General features: G+C 43.7%; 2 protein-coding genes across 21 annotated transcripts in view; both read left to right on the plus strand.

The window, feature by feature from the left end:
• Positions 1 to 1,266, plus strand: part of STK36 (serine/threonine kinase 36) — a 30,683-nt gene extending 29,417 nt beyond the window's left edge. For 8 of the 9 annotated variants that reach the window (XM_074010119.1, XM_065526087.2, XM_005574302.5 and 5 more), the window contains one exon: positions 410 to 1,266. In XM_074010119.1, coding sequence (XP_073866220.1) covers positions 410 to 553 — 144 coding nt within the window. In that variant the 3' untranslated portion in view covers positions 554 to 1,266. The remainder of the gene's footprint in view (positions 1 to 409) is intronic. The other variant, XR_012421473.1, reaches the window with a different exon arrangement.
• Positions 1,267 to 7,276: 6,010 nt separating this feature from the next.
• Positions 7,277 to 27,465, plus strand: part of TTLL4 (tubulin tyrosine ligase like 4) — a 45,119-nt gene continuing 24,930 nt past the window's right edge. For 4 of the 12 annotated variants that reach the window (XM_065526104.1, XM_074010152.1, XM_005574311.4 and 1 more), the window contains exons 1-2: positions 7,277 to 7,505; positions 24,705 to 24,781. The gene's annotated coding sequence lies outside the window, so the exon portion shown is untranslated. The remainder of the gene's footprint in view (positions 7,506 to 24,704; positions 24,782 to 27,465) is intronic. The other 8 variants (XM_065526105.1, XM_074010155.1, XM_065526106.1 and 5 more) reach the window with 2 other exon arrangements.

Consider the following 27,465-nt stretch of genomic DNA (forward strand, 5'->3'; position numbering starts at 1 on the left):
GGAATCTTGTTCAATCCATGGGGAAAATAATTAATGGGATTCTTGTTGGTAATGAGGTTAGAACCCACTGGTCTGCATTGAAGGCTGGGAATTAGACCTTTTGGCTTACTGTGAGTTACTGCTGCATTCATCAAGTCTTCCTGGGGACATGTATATGTGTCCCTTAGTGCCTTGGTTTCATGGTCTATAACCAAAGAGAATGGAAGTAGACTTCTGGTCCTGATGATTCCTATATCCAAGGTTTCTCCTCTCCCATTCAGTCTATTCCAAGTCCTCAAGAGCCCATTTCCTTTTTCTTCCTCTTCTCAAGTGGGAATTCCTGGGTAAATGAAAGTCCTCTGCACCTGCCCCAGACACCACCATTTCTGAGCCTCATGTTCTGTTCTATCATCTGTTCTCTATCCTACAGGTACTGGTGTCCCTGGGTGCCAGTGAGAAACTAGCCTTGCTCTCTCTGGGGAATCAGTCACTGCCACATAGCAGTCCTAGGCCTGCCTCTGCCAAACACTGCAGGAAACTCATTCACCTCCTGAGGCCAACCCATAGCATGTGATTCCAGATTCCTGTGGTCCAGCCTCCAACTTTGGTCTTGTCTACTCTATTGTCAACTCTTCCTTATTCTACTACACAAGCCACCCACTCAACTGAGAGCTAAAGAGACTAGAAAAGAGACAGGCTGCCAACTCAACTGAGAACAAGAGACTAGAAGAGATTTATATATAAAGCTTCTTCCTTCCCCCAGATTCAGGATGTTTTCAACCAGTAAATTTTATTGCTGTTGGTGCCAGAGAAGAGTCCTTTCTTCTCTACATCCAGGGGCCTTTTCTCCAATAATGTGCCTTTAACTCTAGGGAACTTCCTCATGGACCTTAGGCAAAAACCTCAACCTGAAAGATCTCTTCCTTTCTGGAGCTCCTTTAATCCTCCCAGCAGGTTTTTGCCTTAGACTTGCTGGCCCCAGGACAGTGATGAAGACAGAGCCTGTCTCAGCTCTAGGCTGTGGGGATTAATGCCATCAGTCCCAGTTATTGAGGGATTCCTTAGCCCTTAGCCAACATTCCTATCTGTGGGTGGGTGTGGAGAGTGTATTTTTTTGGGGGTGTGTGTGTGTGTGTGTGTGTGTGTGTTTAATAGTTCTGTTTGTAAACTCTTTTAATAAAAATTATGCCTCACCATACTTGAAGCTCCCAGGACAAGGGTTGGGAGGCTCAACCCCTCTTTTAGCTTCTATGTGGTGTTGTTGGAAGTGCTGGTGTCCTGTTCACACAAGATCCTGGTCTGGCAGCTTATTTATATCATTTCTTGCCTTCCAATTTCCTCCTTCCTAAATGAACTATATTTGGTTACTTACTTTCAAGTCAAGGCCGGTGGAGCTGAAATAGGAAAGGGTAGGATTCAACAGAGCGGTAAATTAGGTTGCTCAGACTTAGTGACTAATTTTAATATTTAGTGGAGTTCTAATGTGTAGGGAATCCAAGCTGCTTTAGAAGGGTAGCTATTATAAAGATTGTGCAATTTACCAGAAAGGACTTTTAGTCGGACCTATTAGAATTATAATCTAATTGGAAGCATTGGAAAACCTTAACTCATTGGATGGCTTAGAACAAGCTTCCAGGGCCTTGATTTCTCCATCCATAAAATGAGACTCCTTTCTGTCCTTCCTTAAATTCCAGTTGTTTTAGAAATGAAAGATAAGTAAAGTGCCCTTATTTTTATAAGAAATTTTGTTTAACCCTCTTCTTCATTGTCCACTGTGTTTATACTTTAGCAAAAATAATATTTTTCTAGGGAGCACCATAATTTTCTCCTATCCAGATTCTCTCAATTCAGTTGAATGTATATTTTTTGAGTTGAATACTTTCTGTATGCCAGATACTCTTCTAGGTACAGGAGATAAAACAGTGCCCATGATAGAGTTCCATTCTGGTCAGGGAGATAGTGAAATTATTAAAAGAATAATATGTAGAAAGGTGATAAAAGCTATAAAAGCTATGGAGGAAAAATAAAGGAGGGAAAGGTGATGAGGAGTGCTGAGTTGGATGGTCAGGGTAGGCCTCACTAGAAGGTGACGCTTGAGAAAAGACTCGAAGGAGGCGAGGGGAGTGAGTCGTGCACCTATTCTGGGGAAAAGCCAAGGCCCTGAGATGAAAGCATGCCTGGCATACCTGAGGAGCTATGAGGAACCAGTATGGATGAAATGAGTTTAAGAAGGTGGAGAAGGCCGGGCGCGGTGGCTCAAGCCTGTAATCCCAGTACTTTGGGAGGCCGAGACGGGCGGATCACGAGGTCAGGAGATTGAGACCATCCTGGCTAACACGGTGAAACCCTGTCTCTACTAAAAAATACAAAAAAAGAGGTGGTGGGCGTCTGTAGTCCCAGCTACTCAGGAGGCTGAGGCAGGAGAATGGCGTAAATCCGGGAGGCAGAGCTTGCGGTGAGCCGAGATTCGGCCACTGCACTCCAGCCTGGGCGACAGAGCGAGGCTCCGTCTCAAAAAAAAAAAGGTGGAGAATAGTAGGAAATGAGACAGGAAGATAATGGTGGGGGCCAGATGTTGCAGGCTTTGTAGACCTTGGTGAAGACTTGGGTTCTTTCTTTGAATGGAGGATGCATCTATTGGAGGTTTTTGAACAGAGAATTACATGATCTACCTTGCATCCTAAAAGGATCACTCTTCATTCTGGTCTTGTGAATGTCTATGGGGGTAGGGGAGAATGGGAAGTAGAATGAACAGTTAGGAGGCTATTGTAATAATAATCCAGGCAAGAGACAATGGTGTCCTGGATGGCGACTGGGGTGATACCAATGGAGTGATAAAAAAGTAGTCAGATTTTGAATATATTTTGAACATGGAGCAAACAGGATTTCTTGACTGATTGGAGGTGGGGGTATGACCAAAAGAAAGCAGTCAAGGGTGACTCCAAGGTTTTTGGTCTGAGCAGTGGGAAGAATGGAATTGCCATTAACTGAAATGGAGAAGGCTAGCAGTGGAGTGGTAATGGGTGGGAACAAGTTCAATGTGAACATCTTGTCTTTCAGTTGGAAATTTTTGAACACACACACAGGTAGAGGATAGTTCAGTGTACTTCATCACTACTTGAGCAGCTACCATATCTATTCTTTTGTTACTCAGGTGTTTGTTTGTTTTTGAGGCAGGGGCTTGCTCTGTCTCCCAGGCTGGAGAGCAGTGGCTTGATCATGGCTCACTGTAGCCTCGACCTCTCAGGCTCAAGGAATCCTCCTACCTCAGCCTCCCAAGTAGCTGGGACTACAGGCGGGCAGATCACTTGAGACCAGGAGTTTCAGACCAGCCTGGCCAACATGGCAAAACTCCATCTCTACCAGAAATACAAAAATTAGCCGGGCATGGTGGTGCATGCTTGTAATCCCAGCTACTCGGGAGGCTGAGACATGAGAATCGCTTGAACGTGGGAGGCAGAGGTTGCAGTGAGCCCAGATCATGCCACTGCACTCCAGCCTGGATGACAGAGCGAGACTATCTCAAAAAAAAAAAAAAAAAAAAAAAAAAAAGGGCATGGTGGCTCATGCCTATAATTCCAGCACTTTGGGAGGCTGAGGCGGGTGGATCACCTGAGGTCAAGAGTTGGAGACCAGCCTGGCCAACATGGTGAAACTACTAAAAATACAAAAATGAGCCAGGCATGGTGATGCATGCCCGTAATCCCAGGTACTCAGGAGGCTGAGACAGGAGAATCGCTTGAACTCGAGAGGCGGAGGCTGCAGTGAGCCGAGATCATGCCACTGCACTCCAGCCTGGGCAACAGAATGAGATCCTGTCACCAAAAAAAAAAAAAAAAAAAAGAGTTTAACAGGAGAAAAACCACATTTATTGTTGTACATACACGTAAGTGTCCTACAAAATATGAGACTCAAAGAAGGGTCAGATGTTCGAGGCTTATATAGCATCCTGAGCTACAGGAAGGAATAGGAGCTTGGGACTTCTGGGAGGTGGTGGAGACACAAGTTTTGGGATGGTGAGGGGAGGAATTCTATGGTAAATGAAAGTGGTCTTGTTCTGTAGATAAAAGTCTCTCAGGAAATAAAGTTATCTCACAGCAGCCCTCAGGAGAATAGGTGATTGTCTGGGCACAGTGTGAACCTCCAGTTTCCTCTGCTGTGATCTCAGTTCATTTTTCCCAGTTGATAATATTCTCAGGGAAAGGATTCATACCAGTTGAGTTCCTTTTGGAGGAACTCAGACAACCCCCCGACTGCATCTGCTATTACCTTGTGCCCTTTGTCCAACGTAATCAACATACCAAAGTGTCATATTTTGGGGTGGCATTTCCTAAACGCCATCAACCATATAAGGTAATATTTACAAGTTCCTGGAATTAGGATACAGATCCATCTTCTCTATGGGGGCCCACCGTTCAGCTCCCTACAATAAGAGAATAAATAGTAGTTTCTTAACGTTGTCTATGCTCTATTTTTCTTTTTTTTTTTTTTTTAAGAGAGGGGATCACCAGGGTGGAGCACAGTGGTGCAGTGTTAGCTCACTGTAGCCTCAAACTCCTGGACTCAAGCAGTCCTCCGACCTCAGCCTCTCAAATACTGGGAGTACAGACTTGAGCCATTGGGCCTACCACATCAGCTATGTTCTTAATGTTCCCAATCCTTATTCAGATTTTTCCATAGTCTTGACAACGAAGAATCTTGGGGTTCATAAATTTGAAAAGGAGAGCTTTATTTCTTATAAAGGGTTGCAGCCTGCAAGGTGGCCATTCTGTCAGGCTAGGAAGTATAGTTTCTGGCAGAAGCTGATAGCAGGTACTTTGAGGGAGGGGTAAAGGGAACAGAAATTTACACAGAGTGGGCTGGCTAAATATACATATTTAATAAGCTATAGGAGGAGTCATGATTATGACAGAGACAAGTACATGCACAATTGAGCTTCATGCCTCTTCATGGGTTGCATATTCAAAAAATGGCTGCATTCACGTGATCCTAGGGAGCAGTTTTCAGCCCTCTGATGTCAAAAGGTATAGCACAGGAAATGAAAACCCTCACTGTGCACCCTCCTCCAAAACCCATCTGGAGATGGTCAGTTTTAGGAAGGGATGTATTGTGAAACTGATGAGTTTTCACTTTGAAACTGCAAAGACAGTCTGGGCAACATAAAGACCTTGTCTCTACAAAAAATTTTAAAATTGGCCAGGCGTGGTTGTTTGTGTCTGTGGTCTTAGCTGCTTGGGAGGCTCAGGTGGAGGACTGCTTCAGCCCAGGAGTTTGAGGCTGCAGTGAGCTGTGTTCATGCCACTGCACTCCAGCCTAGGTGACATAGTGAGATCCCTTCTCAAAAAAAAGGAAAAAAAAAAAAAAAAAAAAGGAAGAAAAGTGCAAAGAGTAGGGAGTCTGGTTCTGGCCTCTAAAACCAATGAATCATCCCTTTCTTGATTTCTAGAGCTGGTTTCTGCTTACTCCTTAGGAAAGAATTCTGCTTAAAGGTTAATAAGGAAGGGGCGTATTGAGGCATGTTGGACCTCCCATCTCATCATAGCCGCGAACTCAGTTTTTAAGGTTGCTCTAGCGTCCCCTTAGCCAAGGCGGGGTCCATTCAGTTGGTTGGGGCAGGACTTAGAATTTTTGTTTCTCAGTCTCAAAAGTGTCATTTTACAGTTTGTTTGAATCAGGATCCAAACAAGCTGCACTCATTGCATTGGAATATATTTCTTTTTTTTATTTCTATTTTTTTCAAGATGAAGTCTTGCTCTGTTGCCCAGGGTGGAATGCAGTGGCACAATCTCGGCTCACTGCAACTTCTGCCTCCTGAGTTCAAGCTATTCTCCTGCCTCAGCCTCCTGAGTAGCTGGGGACTACAGGTGTGCACCACCATGCCTGGCTAATTTTTGTATTTTTTGTTGGACACGGGGTTTCACCATGTTGCCCAGGCTGGTCTTGAACTCCTGACCTCAAGTGATCCTCAGAGTGTTGGGATTACAAGTGTGAGACACTGCACCTGGCCAACATTTGAATATATTCTTAAATCTCTTATAATCTAAAACATCTCCCCCCATTTTTATACCCTGAAATTGTTGAAGGAAGAAGAGGTCATTTGTTCTGTACATTGGCCCACATTCTGGATTTGTCTGATTGCTTTTTTGTAGTGTTATTCAGTTGGAGTCACTCAACTTTTTTTTTTTTTTTTTACAAAAATACACTATACTTCATAAATATTTCTGTGCAATTGCATCACATCAAGAAACACAATGCACAGCTGTGCCATGTTTCGTTATCTAAGATTGATTAGTACATATAGGTGATCTTCAGTGTACATCCTTCAGTGTAAAATTCTCCCGTAGATTATCTAATACTTTTAGCATCCATCAACGACTGTTGACTAAATAAGTTATTTATTGAGATCCTTCCTCTGGTCCAGATTGTTTTCATCAGATTAGTTTTATCTTTGTCCCCTTTATTTCTGTAGCCAATTGCCTAGGAAAGATCCTTTCATCTTCCAGCTTTCTTAGATCTCCAAATCTCTCAGGTCTACGGACATCTGAGATAGGAGCACGATCTGTCTTGCCTGGGGAGCTAACGAGATAAGGAATTGAGTCAGTATTTCCTAAAATTCACACTTGAAGCCCATAAAGCAGGCAGGTGGTTTTAATTTTGCCCCGCTGGATAGGTTGGGGTTAGGGAAGGGCGGGTTAGAGGGAGGCAGAGTGAATCGGGGGCAATCTCCCCTTTCCTGGGGTCAAACTCAAAGGCTTTTACTAGAAATCCTTCAACAGAGACTGGGCCCTTTGATTTTCAATTGAGGCAAGGCCAAAGAGTCCAGGCCAGGCGTGGGGGCTCCTCGTAATCCCAGCGACCAGGAGGCTGATGCAGGAGGATCACTTGAGGCCAAGAGTTTAAGACCAGTCTGGGCAACATAGTGAGACCCTGTCCTAAGAAAAAAATTTAAAAAATAGCCCAGCATGGTGGCGTGCCCATAGTCCCAGCTACTAGGAAGGCTGGGGGCGGGTGGATCGCTTGAGCAGGAGTTCAAGTTCGCAGTGAGCTATGATCACGTCGCTGCACTACAGCCTGGGCGACAGAGCAAGATTCTGTCTCTAAAAAAGAAAACAGTCCATAGGGAGTAGGTAGAATCAGAGTAGAAAGGGAGAGTCCTGGACGCTCAGAATGGAGCCTTTCAGAGCTTTAACCCCGGGACTACATCTCCCAGAATTCCGCTCGCCCGGTCCCACCGCACTGAACGGACTGCGCGTGCGCGAGGCAGGTGACGACCCGCCCCACAGGCCCCAGAACCCCCGAGATTCCCCGCGCTTGCCTCCCGCCCTCTCCTTCCAGACCCTCTGTCTGTCCGCTGGGGGCGCGCGCAGTGAGTGGCAGGCGGCAGCGGCGCTGGCGGCCGAGTGCGCGGGTCACGCGTGGCGGTGCGTGGTTGCTAGGGGCGCCTGAGGCTGCCTGGTAGCCTAGCAGGCCGAGGGAGGAAGTAGCGTGGAGCCGGTGCCGAGCCGGGGCGAAGGTGGATCCCCTAGGTGAGTGCGGCTGCTGAGCCACGGGAACCGACCCCAGACCCTCCACCGGTCCCACGCTCCCGACCTCCCTTTACCGGAGTCGTTTCGCGCGGGTCCCCAGCCCTCCGGCCAGTCTCACCCTAGCCCCGCTCCCTCCCTCCACCTCTCATCACCCGGGAGGCCAGGGAGCCGCGGCCTCGGGTGGCCGGGACTTCGCGCCTCCTCGGAGCCCTTCTCCTCTCCGCCACGCCCCGCGAACTTAGTCGGCCTCGCCTCCGGATGCCCGAACCCTGCCCCATCCCCTAGTCCTGGCCTCCGAGCCACCTCTGTCCCGCCGTGCTGAGGTTTAAATTCTCTCTGGGTGTGAGCCTAAGCTCCTCGCAGGCCCCAGGCCGAATTTAACATGGATATCTACATGTTTACTTCTCCATTCTCAGTATCTGTAGAGGAATACGTTCCTAAACTCTACAGATTCAAACAGGATCTGAGATCCTGTGGAATTTAATTCTTCATTCATCCATTCCTTTAATCATTCACTAAACAATTTTTAGTAAACATTGACAAGTATTTAATGAGCCTGGGTACAGTGGAAGGGATTGAGGGGATAGAGTGGCTAATAGGACAAGCATGTTTTCATGGAATTTATAGTCTAGGAGTTTATTAATCAAGTAAACGAGCATTTGCCATACTGTGGTGTGTGCTGTGATAGAACAGGAAATACTTAATCCGGACTTACTTAGAAAACGACATTATTCCCATTCCTCCTGGTCTTCACATTCCCATTCTGGATCTAGGAAATATTTTAATCCTTCCTAGATGGAATCGTCTTTGCTTTCTCAGATACTCCAAATCACCTATTCCTTAACTGCAACATCTGTTGATTTAGCCAATCAATAAGCATTTGGGGGACCCTTTGGGATAGTGTTCCATCCCATTCTTCCGTTTCTTGCACTGAGTACTGAGACACTGTTTGCATTTAAACCACTCACTTTGTGCTCAGAAAGTTAGCAGCTACTTATTCATTGGACTGAATCAATCCTTGAAAAATTATCAAGTGTTTTCTGGGAGTAAAGAGGTGGGAGGACATTCCATATACACAGTGGATTTAGGAAAGATACAGCAAGTCCTGAAAAGAGAACTGGAAACAGTTTGACAGACCTGAGCTAGATTTGGAGGGAGCCATCCAGGAAGAGGGAAGTTAGTAGGGGTTAGATCACAAAGGGCCTTGGATGTTTTACTGAGTTAGAACTACATTCCTGGAGCAGTGGTTTTCAAGGTGAAGTAATTAGGGCCCTAGACTCCCAAAGGATACACTTGCTCATCTAGCTTTAGATGAATACGTTTCCAGATCGTCAGCTTCCCAATGAACTCTTTTTTTTTTTTTTGAGACAGTCTTGCTCTGTCGCCTAGGTTGGAGTGCAATGGTGCGATCTTGGCTCTCTGCAACCTCCACCTCCCGGGTTCAGGCGATTCTCCTGCCTCATTCTCCCGAGTAGCTGGGATTAGAGGCGCACGCTGCCACGCCCGGTTAGTTTTTTGTATTTTTTAGTAGAGATGGGGTTTCACCATCTTAGCCAGGCTGGTCTCAAACTCTTGACCTCGTGATCCACCCGCCTCAGCCTCCCAAAGTGTTGGGATTACAGGCGTGAGCCACTGTGCCCGGCCCCAGTGAACTCTTTTTCTACAACTGCCCTTACAAAAAAAGGGGAGGAGGCTGTGTGTGGCAAATCCCTCACACTTCCTAAATTTTACTGTGGTGTATTGACCTGAGTGTAAAAATGTCCTCAGATACAAACAAGGAATACTTTGGAAATACTTATTTTCAGGAACACCTCCTTTAGTGATTTAAGTTACCTCCTAACACAGAAGGCTTCCCAGTACACAATCCCATTAGTGTAAAGCGTGTTCCTTGTTAGGATATTCTGAAAAGAACACAGTAGTTAAATGTAATGGGAATGTCTTTTGGGACAATGGGGTTTTTAAGTTATTTTGGGTAAAACTTGTAAAATTTTTAAAGAGATTTAGTTTAAGTGTGTGTTACTCAGTAAGATAGTTAATAACTATTTTTAAGACCGAGTGTGTTGGGTCACACCTGTAAATCCAACACTTTGGGAGGCCTAGGCAGGCTAATTGCTTGAGCCCAGGAATTCGAGACCAGCCTGGGCAACATGGTGAAACCTCTTCTCTACAAAAAACAATATAAAAATTAGACAAGCATGGTGGCATGCTCCTGTAGTCCCAGCTGTTTGTAGGCTGAGGTGGCAGGATGTATTGAGCCCAGGAGGTTATCCAGGCTGGAGTGCCATGGTGTGATCATAGCTCACTGTAAACTCCAACTCCTGGATTCAAACAATCCTCCTGTCTCACCCTCCTGAGTAGCTGAGACTATAGCCATACGCCACCCACCTGGCTAATTTTAAAAAATGTTTAGTAGTGATAGGTGTCTCGCTATGTTGCCTATGCTGGTCTCAAATTCCTGGGCCCAGGTGATCCTCCTGCCTCAGCTTCCCAAAGTGCTGGGATTACAGGAGTGAACCACTGTGTCTGGTCTAGATGTTACCTCATATGTAAGGAACACATGGTTTTAAAAATTCTTTTAGGGGCTGGGCGCGGTGGCTCACGCCTGTAATCCTAGCACTTTGGGAGGCCGAGGCAGGCGGATCACGAGGTCTGGAGATCGAGACCATCCTGGCTAACACAGTGAAAACCCGTCTCTACTAAAAAATACAAAAAATTAGCCAGGCTTGGTGGTGAGCGCCTGTAGTCCCAGCTACTCGGGAGGCTGAGGCAGGAGAATGGCGTGAACCTGGGAGGTGGAGCTTGCAGTGAGCCGAGATCATGCCACTGCACTCCAGTCTGGGGACAGAGTGAGACTCCGTCTCAAAAAAAAAAAAAAAAACAAATTCTTTTAGGGATACATGAGTAAAATCAAGTAAAGAGTATGTTCCAGGAAAACCACAGAAAGACAATTAGCAGAAAAATAATGTCAGATTTGGGTTTAAGATTACTGTAGTGTCAATATGTTGGTTGAATAGGAAGAATTTTAGATTGGAGGCAGGGAGCCAATGGAAAGCTATTATAGTGGCCTAAGCTAGAGATGATGAAGGCTTTATGGTTGCTCTAGTGGAAATGGAGAGGGTTTAGAGAGATTTAACCATGGTAGTGTTGACAAAACCTGGTGGCAGAATAGAGGTAGGAGAATGGGACAAGGAGCAGTGTAGAATGATTGTAGGTTTCTGATTTCAGTGACCATGTGGGTGGTGATGCAGCAGCACATCCAGGTAGAAAGGCCCAGGAGTTCATTTTGTAGATCTGGAGCTCACAAGAGAGGCCTGGGTGATGATAGAGTTGAGAATATAGGAGGTGGTTGAAGCCATGACATGGAAGGGATGGTTCTGGGAGAGAGGTAATAATGGCAGCTGCCACTTGTTGAGTGCTCACTGTGTGCCAGGCAGAGTGAGAAATCTGAACTCAGAAGAACACCAACATTGAAAGGACGGGTAGAGGAAAGAGGAAGGAAGAAGGGGACAGAGAGAATACATAACCAGATACAGAAATTAATATGTGTGAATAGCAAGTTGTTACTTGCTGAAAATCTATATCTAGATGAAGCCTTAACTTCAGAATCTATCTGATACTCATAATTTGGAGTTAGATTTAGAATCTTTCTCACTAGATTCCTAATTTAGTTAGATTTAGAATCTTTCTCACTAGATTCCTTCTATGACCTTGGAATTGTCTGATCATAATGTCTGGATTTTAGCCTGAGATCAGGTGCTTTGGTAAATCACCAAAAGTCAGTAGATTGCAGATAAAAGGTTTTCCTTTAATGCCTTTTACTTCTTACCTTCTCTTCTGGCAGAATTGGGAACAAATACTGAGAGTGCTAGTTTCTTTTAGGCCTTACAATACAAAGGACCTTGTCCTTCGGAGCCCTCATAGATAAGCTGGACCCTAATGCTTCTCTAGACCAGCAGTGCTCAGAGTTTTTGGGCTCAGGATTTCTTTATGTACTTGAAAAAGCTCTTTGGAATCTTCAGTTAGAAAAAGGGGATATATATGTATTTCAATATTCGATTTTTTATTTTTAAATTTTGTTTAGAGATGGGGGTCTCACTATATTGCCCAGGCTGGTCTTGAACTCCTGGGCTCAAGCGATCCTCCTGCCTCAGCCTCCCAAAGTGCTGGGATTACAGGCTTGAACCACTGCGCTCAGCCTATATTTTAATATTTATCATGTTAGAAACAAATATTCATTTAGAAGGAATAAGCCCATTACTAACATGAATAACATTTTTACATAAGTTATGTTACAATTTACATTAACTTTATGCTAACATAAGTTAGTTAACACAAACAGCATTTCTGACCTAAGTTATGGTTAGCATAAGTTCACTTAATGTTTTCATTTAAAAATGCTACTGTTTAAAACATATTAGTGAGAAGAGTGGCATTGTTTTTTAGATCTCTTTAGTGTCTGGCTTAATAGAAGACAGCTGGATTTTCGTATCTGTGTCTCCAATCTATTGTGATAGTTGTTTTGATTGAATAATGCAGAAAATCCAGCCTTACACATATGGCTGGAAAAGGATGAAGTATTTCAGTAGTTTTCTCAGATAATTGTGGGTATTGGCTATGCAAAACAAGGCATGATTTTGAAAAGGCTAGTTACAGTGTAGAATCTGAAATGGTATCAGTGAACTTTTCATACTTTGTTACGTTAAAATCCATGGATCTGTCTCACTTTGACTGGGTCTTAGATCCATGCATGATTCTGTAAAGTGATACAGTCATGCTTTACAGCCCTGGTATAGCCTGTTGCTCCTAAGCTACAAACCTGAACAGCATGTCACCATGCTGAGTATTGTCTGCAGTTGCAACACAGTTGCAACACAATGCATGTAAACATTGAAACATAGAAAAGGCTACTGTAAAAATACAGAATGATAATCTTTTTTTTTTTTTTTTTTTTTTTTTTGAGACGGAGTCTCGCTCTGTCACCAGGCTGGAGTGCAGTCCGCTCACTACAAGCTGTGCCTTCCCGGTTCTCACCATTCTGCTGCCTCAGCCTCCCGAGTATCTGGGACTACAGGGGCCCGCCACCATGCCCAGCTAATTTTTTTGTATTTTTAGTAGAGATGGGGTGTCACCGTGTTAGCCAGGATGATCTCAATCTCCTGACTTCGTGATCCACCCACCTTGGCCTCCCAAAGTGCTGGGATTACAGATGTGAGCCACCGCGCCTGGCCTGGAATGAAAATCTTATGGGACATTGTCTTCTATGGGGACTCTCTGTTGACTGAAACAGTATGCGAGGCGCTACTGTTTGAAAATACTGGTTCACTGAGTTATGTAGATCTCCCACATGTCACAGTTTATTATATAGTGTCAAAAAAAATCATATCACCACAGTCTCTTCAGAGAAGTAAAGTATTGGGAAGCACTCAAACTCATGGTGGCAGATACCATTTTGCCAAAATTCTTTTTTTTTTTTTTTCTTTGAGACGGGGTCTTGCTCTGTCACCCAGGCTGGAGTGCAGTGGCCGGATCTAAGCTCACTGCAAGCTCCGCCTCCCGGGTTCACGCCATTCTCCTGCCTCAGCCTCCCGAGTAGCTGGGACTACAGGCGCCTGCCACCTCGCCCGGCTAGTTTTTTGTATTTTTTAGTAGAGACGGGGTTTCACTGGGTTCGCCAGGATGGTCTCGATCTCCTGACCTCGTGATCCGCCCGTCTCGGCCTCCCAAAGTGCTGGGATTACAGGCTTGAGCCACCGCGCCCGGCCCAAAATTCTTTTTTCTTTTTTTTGAGATGAAGTCTCACTCTCATCACCCAGGCTGGAGTGCAATGGTGCGATCTCAGCTCACTGCAACCTCCACCCCCTGGGTTCAAGTGATTCTCCTGCCTCAGCCTCCTGAGTAGCTGGGATTACAGGTGTCTGCCACCATACCCAGCCCCATTTTGCCAAAATTCTAATTTTCTTTGGGAAGCTCAAATTTTATCATTGGCAACAATGATTTTTGTATTTTTAGTAGAGACGGGGTTTCACTATGTTGGCCAGGCTGGTCTTGAACTCCTGACCTCAGGCAATTCACGTGCCTCGGCCTCCCAAAGTGCTGGGATTACAGACGTGAGCCACCGCGCCCAGCCCCATTTTGCAAAAATTCTAATTTTCTTTGGGAAGCTCAAATTTTATCATTGGCAACAAGTACAGTCGGTTGGTTTCCTTGAAGTGACAGGCTTACCTTGTTTCATTTTCCAGAACCTTTGCCAAATACCAAAGTCTGAATAACTATTACTTATGTGTCATTCATTCTTTCAAGTAAACATGGCGTTCCACAGAAAAATCCTGCAATTCAGACAATGACACAAGTGCTTTATTTAGAGATAATCATCACGTTCTGTGTGCAGTATAAATGTTTTATATGTATTTCACATTTTATCACGCAGAATATTAAAAAGCATACTCAAGGATCAAGATTTAATATAATTTACACTGTATCGGGCTGGGCGCAGTGGCTCACGCCTGTAATCCCAGCACTTTGGGAGGCCGAGGCAGGCGGATCACGAGGTCAGGAGATCGAGGCCATCCTGGCTAACATGGTGAAACCCCATTTCTACTAAAGATACAAAAAATTAGCCGGGTGTGGTAGCGGGCGCCTGTAGTCCCAGCTACTCAGGAGGTTGAGGCAGGAGAATGGCGTGAACCCAGGAGGCGGAGCTTGCAGTGAGCTGAGATTATGCTACTGCACTCCAGCCTGGCAACAGAGCGAGATTCTGTCTCAAAAAAAAAAAAAAAAAAATTTGCACTGTGCCATCAAGTAAACCTGGCTGTATTCTTTCACTGTGTGGTGGAAAAGTGTAGTGGGGAAGACTCCAGCTTGGTGCCATCGTCTTCATTCATGCTAAGTCACCAGCAGTTTTACTCATTACTGCTTTTGCGCTGTCAGTGGAAAGGTCAGCACAGTAAAAAGGCAAATAACATCTTAGGTTTTATCTTTTTCTTTGTTTTTTTTTTGAAGACAGGCTGGAGTGCAGTGGCATAATCATGGTTTACAGCAGTCTCGACACCCCTAGGCTCAGGTGATCCTCCCACCATAGGCACACACCACCACATCTAGCTGATTTTTGTATTTTTTTTGTAGAGACAAGATTTCACCATGTTGCCCATGCTCGTCTTGAACTCTGGAGCCCAAGCTATTTGCCCACCTTGGCCTCCCAAAATGTTAGGATTGTAGGTGTGAGTCACCGCACCCAGCTTCCTCTTAGTTTTGTTATGATAATATTTTCTTTTTTTTTTTTTTTTTTTTTTGAGACGGAGTCTCGCTCTGTCACCCAGGCTGGAGTGCGGTGGCCGGATCTCTGCTCACTGCAAGCTCCGCCTCCCGGGTTTACGCCATTCTCCTGGCTCAGCCTCCCGAGTAGCTGGGACTACAGGCGCCCGCCACCTCGCCCGGCTAGTTTTTTTTTTTTTGTACTTTTTTTTTAGTAGAGACGGGGTTTCACCGTGTTAGCCAGGATGGTCTCGATCTCCTGACCTCGTGATCCGCCCGTCTCGGCCTCCCAAAGTGCTGGGATTACAGGCTTGAGCCACCACGCCCGGCCTATGATAATATTTTCTACATAGCAGGACTACTGAAAGGATCTTAGGGTCCCCTCAGAGTCTGTGGACCATGCTTTGAGAACTGCTGCTCCAGAGCCCACCTGAGGAGGAGGAAAGAGGCTCCTTCCTGAAGCTGATAAAGGGTAAGGCTTCAGGAGAGCGAGTCACTCAGTTACATAAACCCTTCTACTGGTTTCACTTTTCAGTAATTTGTAGATTTACATCCCTCAGATCTAGCTGCCGTAACCTGTATCTTTTCCTCAGGTTTGCTCACTTGTTTGGCATTCCTAAACTGTGCTCTACAAGAGCTACCTATAATTTCACTAATCTTATACGGACTCACCCTTCTCACTAGGCTGTATTCTTGACCTTCCTCTCTTAGTAGGGCTTTAAGAGATATATTGCTCCTCCACCTTTCCTTAGGGAGAGAGAGCTTGGGATTTATCTCATAAGAGAAAATGGATGTGATTCCTACACTCCTCTCTTTCTATTTGATTCCACGTAAGTCAATTCTATCTTCTAACATAACTGTTGAGCAACTGAGGTAATCTCATCAGAGATCTTGTGGACTGTAGACTGAACCATTTCTGATGTCCTGAGTTCCCCCGGTGACCGAGGGAAACACCTAGTTGAAGGAGGAAAGTAAAACTGCATTTCCCAAGAGCCACACTCTCTTATAATATAGGAGAGTGATTTAATCAGTGGGTAATGAATAATTGCTTTCTCTAGAAATAGATACCTTGTCCAAGTTGGTCTGGGCCTGATCCCTGGAGACTTGTTGGTTTGTGAGAGCAGCAACAGATTTTCTTTTCTTTTCTTTTTTTTTCTTTTGAGATGCAGTTTCACTCTTGTTGCCCAGGCTGGAGTGCAATGGCGCGATCTCGGCTCGCTGCAACCTCCGCCTCCCGCGTTCAAGCAATTCTCCTGTCTCAGCCTCCCAAGTAGCTGGGATTACAGGCATGCACCACCATGCCTGGCTAATTTTGTATTTTTAGTAGAAACGGGGTTTCTCCATGTTGCTCAGTCTAGTTTCAAACTCGCGACCTCAGGTGATCCGCCCAACCTGAGCCTCCCAAAGTGCTGGGATTAGAGGCGTGAACCACTGCACCCAGCCAGCAATAGATTTTCTAACATAGGCTACTAATCATTCACACTCCTTTAAGGTGGAAACTTGAGGCAAAATTACCGCATAAAGATTGGAGGACAGAACTGTATAGTCAGTTTCCAAATGCTGCATGAAGATGACAAAGTAGGATGTTCAGATTCCTGAGACTGGGTGTTTTAAAGGGGAGAGTCTGGAGCCAGGGACATCAGTTATGCTGCTACCTTAACAGTCCTGCACTTGGTGTTGGAGGGGTTAGAGACTGGGCTGAGGCTGCCATGCAAATAGAAAGGGATGTTTCAGGCCATTTTGTTGATCTCTACAACTCTCTGCAGTTTTTTATTCTTCACTCTTATTCCTTTATTCAAGTTTTATTTGTATTTTTAACAGTTTTGTGGAGGTATAATTCACATCGAACATATCTATCTTTTCTAAGTCAATTGTTTTTAAAACTTTGTTCTAGGAAGCCTTAGTGTTCCATAAAGTTGTTGGGGAAGGAGACTGGGCAATATTGCTAATAGGAGGCCAAACTGGACCAGGGTTCTTCCCACCCCCTTCTGCCAGTGTGGCTTTGCATTTGAGGTTAATCCCCAGAGATTTCCTATAAAAGCCATCATGAAGCTTATAGGACATATCCATGTGGTAAGTGAACAGTGGTGTAAGATAGCCTTGGGAAGTTACCATGTGAAAGGGACACACCACAGGTGCTCATGGAGAGGGTGGATCTTGAGCTGGGTCTGGAAAAGGTAAATAAAATATGGTAAGGATTCACAAGGAAGAAACTTAGTGGAGTAAAGCACTGCAGACAGGCATTTGAAAGGTTTATTCCAGGAGTTCAGTGTAAGACCAGCGCAGTTCACATAACAGAGTGCAAGGTAGGAGGAAATGGAAATAAGCCTCAAAAAAAAAAAAAAATGAAGATTAAGGGTCGACTGTGGAGTCTTGTGGACCCAAGCTAAGAAATCTCACATGACAGTCATCTGGAATGCTTGTTAAAACTGCACTCAAGACCCTGTTCTACACCAACTGAATCCTCTTGAAGATGAGTCTCAGGACTTTGCATCCCAGGTTATTGTGATGCGGGTGGGCCACCACAGTGTTTAGTAAGTACTCATGGACCATTTTTGAAAAGGGATTGACCTCATCAAGCAATACAGCAAAGTTAATCTGGAGGTTGCCTTCAGGGTGGAATTAGGAAGGGCACACCTTGGAGACACATGCTTCAGTCAATACTGTTGCAGTAAGTCCAGATCTAGGGGCGTGGTAGAAATAATAAAAGGAGGAAGAATGCTAAGTAGACAGAGTGTCTTAAATTTCATGACTGGTTTCCCTTTGGGGAAATAAAGTAAAGGAAGAAGTCAGAAATATCTTACTTTTCCTCTCAGGTGATTTGGAGAAAGAAGGGTCCACTCAAGGAAATGGGACGATTAGGAGTGGAGAGCTAGTTTGACACACTAGATTGAAGTGGTTGGACATGCATTGGGAAAGGTGGAATAGGCAGTTGGTGATGCAGATATGAAACTTGAGAGGACAAGTCTGCAAAATGACTTTTCTGCAGATAATAGTTGACATTGTGAGAGCAGATTGATTTGATGTGGGGGAGGATGAAAGAACTGTGGAGGATTTTGGAATGGCCTCAGGAGGAGGAAAGACACTATTGAAGGGGTTGGGTACAGTTGTGGCAGAGTGCATGCACTGAGTAAAAAATAGCAACAAGGAGATGGTGGTAAGAAGGGAGCTCCTTTTTCATATGAAGAGGTCCAACTTGTAGCTTTGCTGATGTGATACTGTGATATAATAAGAAATACTCCAGCCTGGTCAGCATGATGAAACCCTATCTCTACAAAAACACAAAAATTATCTGGGCATGATGGCAGGTGCCTGTAATCCCAGCTATTTGGGAGGCTGAGGTGGGAGAATTGCATGAACCCGAGAGGCAGAGGTTGCAGTGAGCCGAGATCGTACCATTGCACTCCAGCCTGGGCAACAGAGCGACACTCCACGTCTCAAAAAAAAAAAAAAAAAAAAAGAAATACATAATTGGTGTGTGCCCCTGGTTCCTGGCTCCTAAAACCTTCAGAACTTCTAAGTTATAAATGTCTTTTTATATGCTAATGAGATGATTGATAGCTGGGGACTCCTGAATAGGCTCAAGATGGTAGGCTGGTTGCCAAGGGAACCAACCATGTGATTAGAGGGTTGGAACTTTCAGTTCCATCCCCCAACTTCTGGGAAGGGGAGTGGAACCAAAGATTGAGCTGACCACTGATGGCCAGTGATTTATTCAGTCATGCCTATTAATGAAACCTGCATAAAAACCCGAAAGGACAGGGTTTGGATTGTTGAGCACATGAATGTACCTGGCACTCCTGGTAAGAGCACAGAAGCTCCAAGCCCTTTCCCACATCCCTTGCCCTATGCATCGTGTATCTCTTCCATGTGGCTGTTCATCTGTATCCTCTGTAATAGGTAAATGTAAGTGAAGTGTTTCCCTGAGTTCTGTGAGTTGTTCTAACAAATTGATCAAATTCAAAGGAGGGGGTTTTCAGTTTACCCCAATTAATTAATTAATTTGCCTTTGCCTCCCAAGGTGCTGGGATTACAGGTGTGCGTCACCGCGCTTGGCCAGGGAACACCAATTTATAGCAAATCAATCAGAAGCACAGGTCACAACCTGTGCCTTGCAGTTGGCATCTGAAGTGGAAGCAGCCTTGTGGTACTGAGCCCTTAACCTGTGCGATCTGATGCTATCTTTAGGTAGAGAGTGTCAGAATTGAATTAAAGGGTATCCAGTTTGTTGCCTCTGGAGCATTCCTTGGTGTGTGTGCCTCACACACATTTTGATGACCAGAGGTGAAATATTCTGTGCTGTGTTAAGAGTGACTACGTAAGAGAGTGAAAAACTTTTTTTTTTCCCCCTTAGCTGGTCATAGCTGTTGTAGATGCATTCGTTTATTCAGCAAATATTTAATGAGCCCTGATTACCATTCTAGGACTGGATACGTAAACTCTGAACAAAGTCCCTGTGCTCAAAGAGCTTTCATTCTGGAAGATAGATAGCAAAGAAATGCATAAAGAATTGAAGTTTTTATTTTGTTTTAAAATAACCAGGGCCAGTGGCTCATGCCTGTAATCTCAGCACTTTGAGAGGCTGAGGCAGGAGGATCACTTGAGGCCAGGAATTTGAGACCAACTGGGGCAACATGGTAAGACTCTATCTCTATTTAAAAAAAAAAAAAATTTAAAAACTCAGAAGTTAACATTAGGGCGTGGTGTAGGGGTTCATGTCTACAATCCTAGTGCTTTGGGAAGCTGAAGTGGAAGGATCACTTGGGCCCAGGAGTTTGAGACTAGCCCTGGCAAGATAGCAAGACCTCATCTCTACAAAAAATAAAAAAGTTAGCTGAGTGTGGTGGCACACACTAGTAGTTCCAGCTACTTGGGAGGGTGAGATAGGAGGACCATGAGCCCAGGAGGTCAAACCTTGGTGACCAAGTGACCTGGTCTCAAAGAAACAAAAAGAAATTAAAATTATAGGAAAAGGTATATACAGATAAGTCTCTCATCTTTGTCTCTTTCCAATCTCATTGGTAGTTTTTAAAAAAATTACCAGCTTCTTTGTTCATCTTTTTTTTTTTTTTTGAGCCAAGTGTAAGGAAATATTAACATATAATAATTTTAGATAGTGGAGGAATGAAATGGAGGGAATAAAACAAGGTAATGAAATAAGAAATGATTGGGGTAGGACATATTAGATAGGGTTGACGAGGAAGGCCTTTTGAGCTGAATACTGAGTGAAGGAACTAAGCGAGCCATTCAGAGATCTGAATGTTTCAGAGGGAACCTCAAAGACCCACGGGTGGGAACGTTCCTCGTGAGGGGAAGAGTAGCTCTGGATAAGGTCAGAGAGTCAGGAATCGGATCACATAGTCCTTGGAGCCATCAGATGGTCTTAAGCTGTGTTTTAAAAAGAGTACTGTGTTTTGAAAAGAGTAGCCACTGTCTGGAAAGTAGATGATATGGAAGCCAGGAAATCAGCAGTTGAGAGATGATGGTAGCTTGACTAAGGTAATGACAGTGGAAATGGGGAAGAATAGCCAGATTCAAAGACATATATTTGAAGCTGGAAGGACTTGTTGATGGATTAAGTGGAACTGAAGAGCTGCTAAGGTCAGGGTGAAAGCATCATTATGACAGGCATGTCGGGAGTTTCTGTGTTGTGGGGATGCCTGTCCAGGGACAGAGCCCCTTGATCCCCTTGTGCCTGAATATTTTTTATTGAAGTCTTCTTTGTGCAATTACAGCTTATTTCTTGGCCCTGACTCTGAAAGATTAATTGGACAAGAGGGGAATGTGATTGATCTGTTCTCTCACTTCCCTCTAGCATGACTTTGTTAGAGTATGACATTCTCACCTTATGTTCAAGGAGATTAACAGATAACATGTTCTTTTCTTTTGAATAACAGTGGTTATAGAAACCCTTGAGCTTGCCACAGTGCTCCCTTGTTTCCTTGACTCTAGCCCTAAAATCCTTGTCTCAGCCTCTAGGTTCCTGTTTCTCAGCTGGGTGCTGACAGCAACTGTTTTCTCCATTGAGGACACAACAAGGACTTGTGTTTTATTGGGATGTGAGGTTTTACACAGAATCACATTTAAATAGCATTTTCCCTCTAAGTATTGGAGAACTCCTACCAGCTTGTGTGTTGATGGGTCCCAGAGAAAGTGCTTCCATTAAACTTTATCTGCCAGGCTTGAGTAGTATGCCTTCCCTTGAACTCACCTTGAGCCAGAGTTTACAAATTCACTGGCCGGTTAGAGAGGTTGATTAATGGGTACAGGTACACATTCAAGATGATGCATTTTTGTTTGGAAATTGCAGAAGTGATGATATATCCTTAAGTGCATCATATCATGAAGCACATAATATCATTAGTAATAGTACAAATTGACATGGGCCTCATGATATGATGCCACTAAGGATATATCATCACTTCAGACAAAACCAAATTGAGTTTCATTGTTTAGAATAACTGGTCTGTATTCTTCAGAAGTATCAAGCTCATTAAAGAAAAATAAAGGCTGAAGAACTATTACAGATTAAAGGAGACTAAAAAGATATGACAGGTGAATACAGCTTGTGATCCTGGGCCAGATAAAGGACATTGATGGGACAATTGGTGATATTTGGATAAGGTCTGTATAGTAGATAATAATATAGTTTATAGTATTATCAATGTTAATTTTTTGAGTATAAGAGAATATCCTGGTTTTAGCAAACATTTAGGAAGTTTTTAGGAAGTATTCAGATGTAAAGGGGTATCATGTCTGCAGTTTACTCTCAAACATTTCAAAAACCGGTTCACACAGAGATGTGAGAGAGAATATGAATGAATAATAAAACAAGTGTGGTAAAGTATTAACATTTGATGAATCTGGGTAAAGGGTAAACAGGAGTTCTTTGTACTATTTTTGTAACTTTTTGCAAGTCTGGGATAATTGCAAAATTAAAAAAAACATTTTTAAAACCTCAGTACTACTTAAAGGGAAGTTTGGTTTTCCTCAGACCAGAAAGCAGGTAGCACACCAATCAACTTCAACTTTTCTTTGAAATTATACTGGTAGAAATGGATTTTAACAGTGAACAACTCAAGCAAATGGACTTACTTCTTGCTCCATTACCTGAAACAGGCCTACTCTTCCCCCTACTCTTCCTGGCCTGTGATAACCACCAATCCGTTCTCTATATTCTGAAATCCATTTTTTTAAGCTCCCACATATGAGTGAGAACATGCCATATTTGTCTTTCTGTGCTTGGCTTATTTTACTTAACATAATGACCTCCAGTACCATCCATGTTGCTGCAAATGATGGGATTTCATTCCTTTTTTATGGCTCCATTATATTCTGTTGTGTATATATACCACGTTTCCTTTATTTGTAGTCCATTTACATTCAGTGTTGTTATTGATAAGTAAGGACTTAACTACTGCTATTTGACTGCTTGTTTTGTGGTTACTTTGTAATTCCTCTTTCTTACTGTTTTTGTAGTTTTTTCTAGTAGTATGGTTTAATTAATTGCTTTTTATTTTTAGTGGATTTATTACAGGTTTTTGCGCTGTGGTTATTGTGAGACTTACAAAAAACAGCTTGTAGTTATTTTTATTTTATTTTATTTTTTATTGAGACGGGGTTTCGCCCTATCATCCAGGCTGGAGTGCAGGGGCATGATCACAGCTCACTGCAGTCTCGACTTCTTGGGCTCAGGCGATCCTTCTACCTCAACTTCCCAAGTAGCCCACCCTATAACAAGTCATTTTGAGAGATGATAACTTTTTTTTTTTTTTGAGACAGAATCTTGCTCTGTCCCCTAGTGTGGAATGTAGTGGTATATTCACGGCTCACCACAGCCTCGATCTCCTGGGCTCAAGCGCTTCTCCTACCTTAGCCTCCCAAGTAGCTGGGACTACCAGCATGTGCCATCATGCCTAGCTAATTTTTTGTGGGTTTTTTTTTGTAGAGATAGGATCTCACTATGTTGCCCAGGTTGGTCTCGAACTCCAAAAGAATAGAAATGAACAAATTGAGAACCATAAAAACTTTCTACACTTTAACTCTGTCCCCCATACATTTTAGCTTTTTGTGTCTCAATTTACATATTTTCATATTGCCTTTTTTATTTTTGAGACAAAGTCTCACGCTGTCGTCCAGGCTAGAGTGCAGTGGTGTGGTCTCGGCTCACTGCAACCTCCACCTCCTGGGTTCAAGCAATTCTCCGGCCTCAGCCTCCCAGGTAGCTGGGATTACAGGCACACGCCACCACACCTGGCTAAATTTTGTATTTTTAGTAGAGACAGGGTTTTACCATGTTGGCCAGGCTGGTCTTGAACACCTGGCGTCAAATGACCTGCCTGCCTGAGCTACCCAAAGTGCTGGAATTACAGATGTGAGCCACCGTGCCCAGCCTTATTTGCCTATTTCTTAAGAAGTTGCTGTAGCTGTTATTGTTTTTGACAATTTTGTCTTTTGGGCTTCATACTAGAATTATGATTAGATTGCATATCATAATTAGAGTATTAGACTATTCTGGGTTTGTCCATTTATCTAATTTTACTAGTGGATTTTATACCTTCAAATGTTTTCTTTTTGCATGTTAGTTTTTTTCCCCCCCTTCAAATTGAAGAACTCTCTTTAGCATTACTTCTAAGACGGGTCTGGTGGTAGTGAATTCTTTCAGCTTTTGTTTATCTGGGAAAGAGACTTTATCTCTCATATTTGAAGAGTAGTTTTGCTGGATACAGTATTCTTGGAGGGCAGTTTTTTTCAGCACTTTGAAATGTTTCACTCCCTCACTTGGATAATTTCTGAGGAGAATATTGTTGCCAGATGAATTGGAGCTCCCTTATATGTATTTGCTTCTTTTTCTCTTGCTCCTTTTAAAATCTTCTGTTTGCCCTTGAACCTTGAGAGGTTTAATTATTATATGCCTAGGTTGGATATATGTATCTCTCTCAAGTTTTGGAAAAATTTCTGTTTCTTTTTTTTTTTTTTCCAAGACAGAGTCTCACTCTGTCACCCAGGCATGATCTCAGCTCACTGCAACCTCCGCCTCCTGGGTTCAAGTGATTCTCATGCCTCAGCCTCATGAGTAGCTGGGATTACAGGCATGTGCCACCACATCCAGCTAATTTTTTCTGGTTTTAGTAGAAATGTAGTTTCACCGTCTTGGCCAGGCTGGTCTCAAACTCCTGGCCTCAAGTGATCCACCTGCCTCAGCCTCCCAAACTGCTGGGATTACAGGTGTGAGCCACCATGCCTGGCCCCTTTTGTGAAATTTCTTGCAGACCAGTAACTAGTTTCTTTCTTTCTTTCTTTCTTTCTTTCTTTCTTTCTTTCTTTCTTTCTTTCTTTCTTTCTTTCTTTCTTTCTTTCTTTCTTTCTTTCTTTCTTTTTCTTTCTTTCTCTTTCTTTCATTCTTTCTTTCTTTCTTTCTGTCTTTCTTTCTGTCTTTCTTTCTGTCTTTCTGTCTTTCTTTCTGTCTTTCTTGTCTTTCTTGTCTTTCTTGTCTTTCTTGTCTTTCTTGGAGATGGAGTCTCACTCTGTTGCCCAGGCTGGAGTGTAGTGGTGCAATCTCAGCTCACTGCAACCTTCGCCTCCTGGGTTCAAGTGATTCTCCTGCCTCAGCCGCCTGTAGCTTCGATTACAGGTGTGCACCATGCCCAGCTAATTTTTGTATTTTTAATAGAGATAGGGTTTCACCATGTTGGTCAGGCAGGTCTCGAGCTCCAGACCTCAAATGATCCACCCACCTCGGCCTCCCAAAGTGCTGGAATTACAGATGTGAGCCACCGTGCCCAGCCTGCTAATTTCTTTTAGTAAGCCACCCCTGTGTCTTGCTTAGCTCCCTCTTGAATACCAATAATTGTTAGATTTGGTCTTTTGAGGTAGTTTTCTGTGTCTTATAGGTTATCTTTGTTGCTTTTCATTCTGTTTTCTTTTTTCTCATCTGTGTATTTTCAGATAGACTGTCTTCAAGCTCACTAATACTGTCCTCTGCTTGATCCATTGTGCTGTTAAGAGTCTAGTAAATTTTTCAGGTAAGCAATTTATTTCTCAGTTCTAAGATTTGTTTTAAACATCATTATTATTAACAATCTCTTTTTTAAATTTCTCTGATAAATTTCTGAATTGCTTTTGTGTTATCTTGGAGATCACCAAGTTTCCTTAAAACTGCTATTTTGTTTGGGAGGCCGAGGTGGGTGGATCACAAGGTCAGGAGATGAAGACTGTGCTGGCTAACACGGCGAAACCCTGTCTCTGCTAAAAATACAAAAAATTAGCCGGGCGTGGTGGCGGGCACCTGTAGTTGCAGCTAGTCAGGAGGCTGAGGCAGGAGAATGGTGTGAACCCGGGAGGTGGAGCTTGCAGTGAGCCGAGTTCACACCACTGCACTCCAGCCTGGGCGACAGAGCGAGACTCTGTCTCAAAAACAACAACAACAACAAAAAAAACTGCTATTTTGAGTTCCTGGTTAGAGAGCTCATGTATCACTGTTTCATTAGCGTCAGTCACTGTTTTCTTGCTTTGTCCATTTCTTGCTTTGTCATAGTTCTCTGTTTGCTGTTATTTCTTGTGGATATGTGGATATATGTATATATCTCTACACTGAAGGATTATTTATTCCAGTCTTCTCTGTCTGGCTTGTTTCGGTTGTTATTGGATATGTTTGTTTAGAGATTTTTTTGTAACTTAACCTGTTGACTATCTTTTTTGTTAAATCACTAGGTCATTACCTCTTTTTCAACACTAGATGGCATCTTGGCCCCAGGTTTGTCTTGGCTTTAGAGCAGTGGTCCCCAACCTTTTTTGCACCAGAGACCAGTTTTGTGGAAGACAGTTTTTCCACTGACTGGGGTGGGTGGGTGGGGAGGTGGCTTTGGGATGATTCAAGCACATTAAATTTTTTTGTACACTTTATTTCTGTTAATACATTGTAATATATAATGAAATAATAATACAACTCACCATAATATAGACTCAGTGGGAGCCCTGGGGCTTGTTTTCCTGCAACTAGGTGGTCCCATCTGGGGATGATGGGAAACAGTGACAGATCATCAGGCATTAGATTCTCATAAGCAGCACGCAACCTAGATCCTTTACATGGGCAGTTCATAATAGGGTGAGCGCTCCTATGAGAATCTAATGCTGCTGCTGAGCCTACAGGAGGTGGATCTCAGGCAGTAATACTTGCCTACATGGTAATGCTGCTTGCCCAATGCTCAGCTCCTGCTATGTGGCCTGGTTTCCTAACAGGCCGTGGACCAGTAGCAGTCCGTGGCCCAGGAGTTGGGGACCCCTGCTTTGGAGCACTGCCCTTCCCAATTGGAGGAGGTCCCAAAAGGAATATCCTGGCAATGTGGGAAGGCCGGCTAGGGGTTTGTGCCCAGGTGACCTGTAGAACATACCTCCTATAGAGAGTAGTGTTGCTGCACAGCCACTCTGATTTGGTGTCTCCTTTGGCTGAGTTACAGAGCAGAGTCCAGGACTGAGTATGATAGTCCTACCTCCTTGCTTTGTTTCTGGCTGTCTTCAGGGATATTTCTCTCTCTTTAGGCACTCTTGATGCTTTCTGTAGGTTGAGGCATGGACAGGGAAGCTGGTGGTCTGTTTTTTTTTTGGCGGCGGGGGACATAGTTTTGTTCTTGTTGCCCAGGCTGGAATGCAATGGCATGATCTTGGCTCACTGTAGCCTCCACCTCCCAGGTTCAAGCCATGCTCCTGCCTCAGCCTCCCGAGTAGCTGGGATTATGGGTGCCTGCCACCATGCCCGGCTAATTTTTTGTATTTTTAGTAGAGATGGGGTTTTGCCATGTTCGCCAGGCTGGTCTCAAACTCCTGGCCTCAGGTAATCTGCCCGCCTCAGCCTTCCAAAGTGCTGGGATTATAGGCGTGAGCCAGTGCACCCAACCTGGTTGTCTATCTCAATCTCACTTTTTCCAGTTTAGAAATTGTGAGTTGGGGGCAGGTTTTCTATGTCCTTGGTACCAGGAAGATTGAGGGAGGGGATGCTGCAGATGTGGAAGTTCAGTTTTCTTACCACTTTGTCAGAATTTTTTCCCTTCTCTGTGGTCCCAGGAACTGTCTCCTCTTCATATTTGAGTTCTGGGATTTTGCTGGTGATAATCTTGGTGCTGTGTATTTGTGTTTGGTTTTCTGTGAGGGAAAGTGAAGCCAGCTTGCTTCTATACTGCCATTTTGGAACCAGAAGTCCCTATTCTTAGATACTTTACTCTTTTTGATCCTGTTGTGAATGGAATTGTGTATTTCATTTTTACATGTTGTTTGTTTGTTGCTAGTATGTAGAACTAAAACTGATGTTCGTATATTGATGGTGTATTATGTGACCTTACTAAACTTGGTTATTAGTTCTAGTAGGATTTTTTATTTGGTAAATGTTTTAGGATTTTCTCTCTCTTTTTTTTTTTTTTTTAAGACAGGGTCTTATTCTATCACCCAGGCTGAAGTGCAGTGGTGCAATCATGGCTTATTGCAGCCTCAACCTCCCAGGCTCAAGTGATCCTCCCACTTCAACCTCCTAAGTAGCTGGGGCTATAGGCTTATGCTAATTTTTAAAATTTTTTGTAGAGATGATGTCTCCCTATATTGTTCAGGCTGTTCTCAAACTCATGGTCTTAAGTGATCCTTCTATTTCATCTTCCCAAAGTATTGGGATTACAGGTGTGAGCCAGTGTGCCCAGCCAGGATTTTCTATGTACAAGAT

Source organism: Macaca fascicularis, chromosome 12, assembly GCF_037993035.2.
Source record: "Macaca fascicularis isolate 582-1 chromosome 12, T2T-MFA8v1.1".
Lineage (NCBI taxonomy): Eukaryota > Metazoa > Chordata > Mammalia > Primates > Cercopithecidae > Macaca > Macaca fascicularis.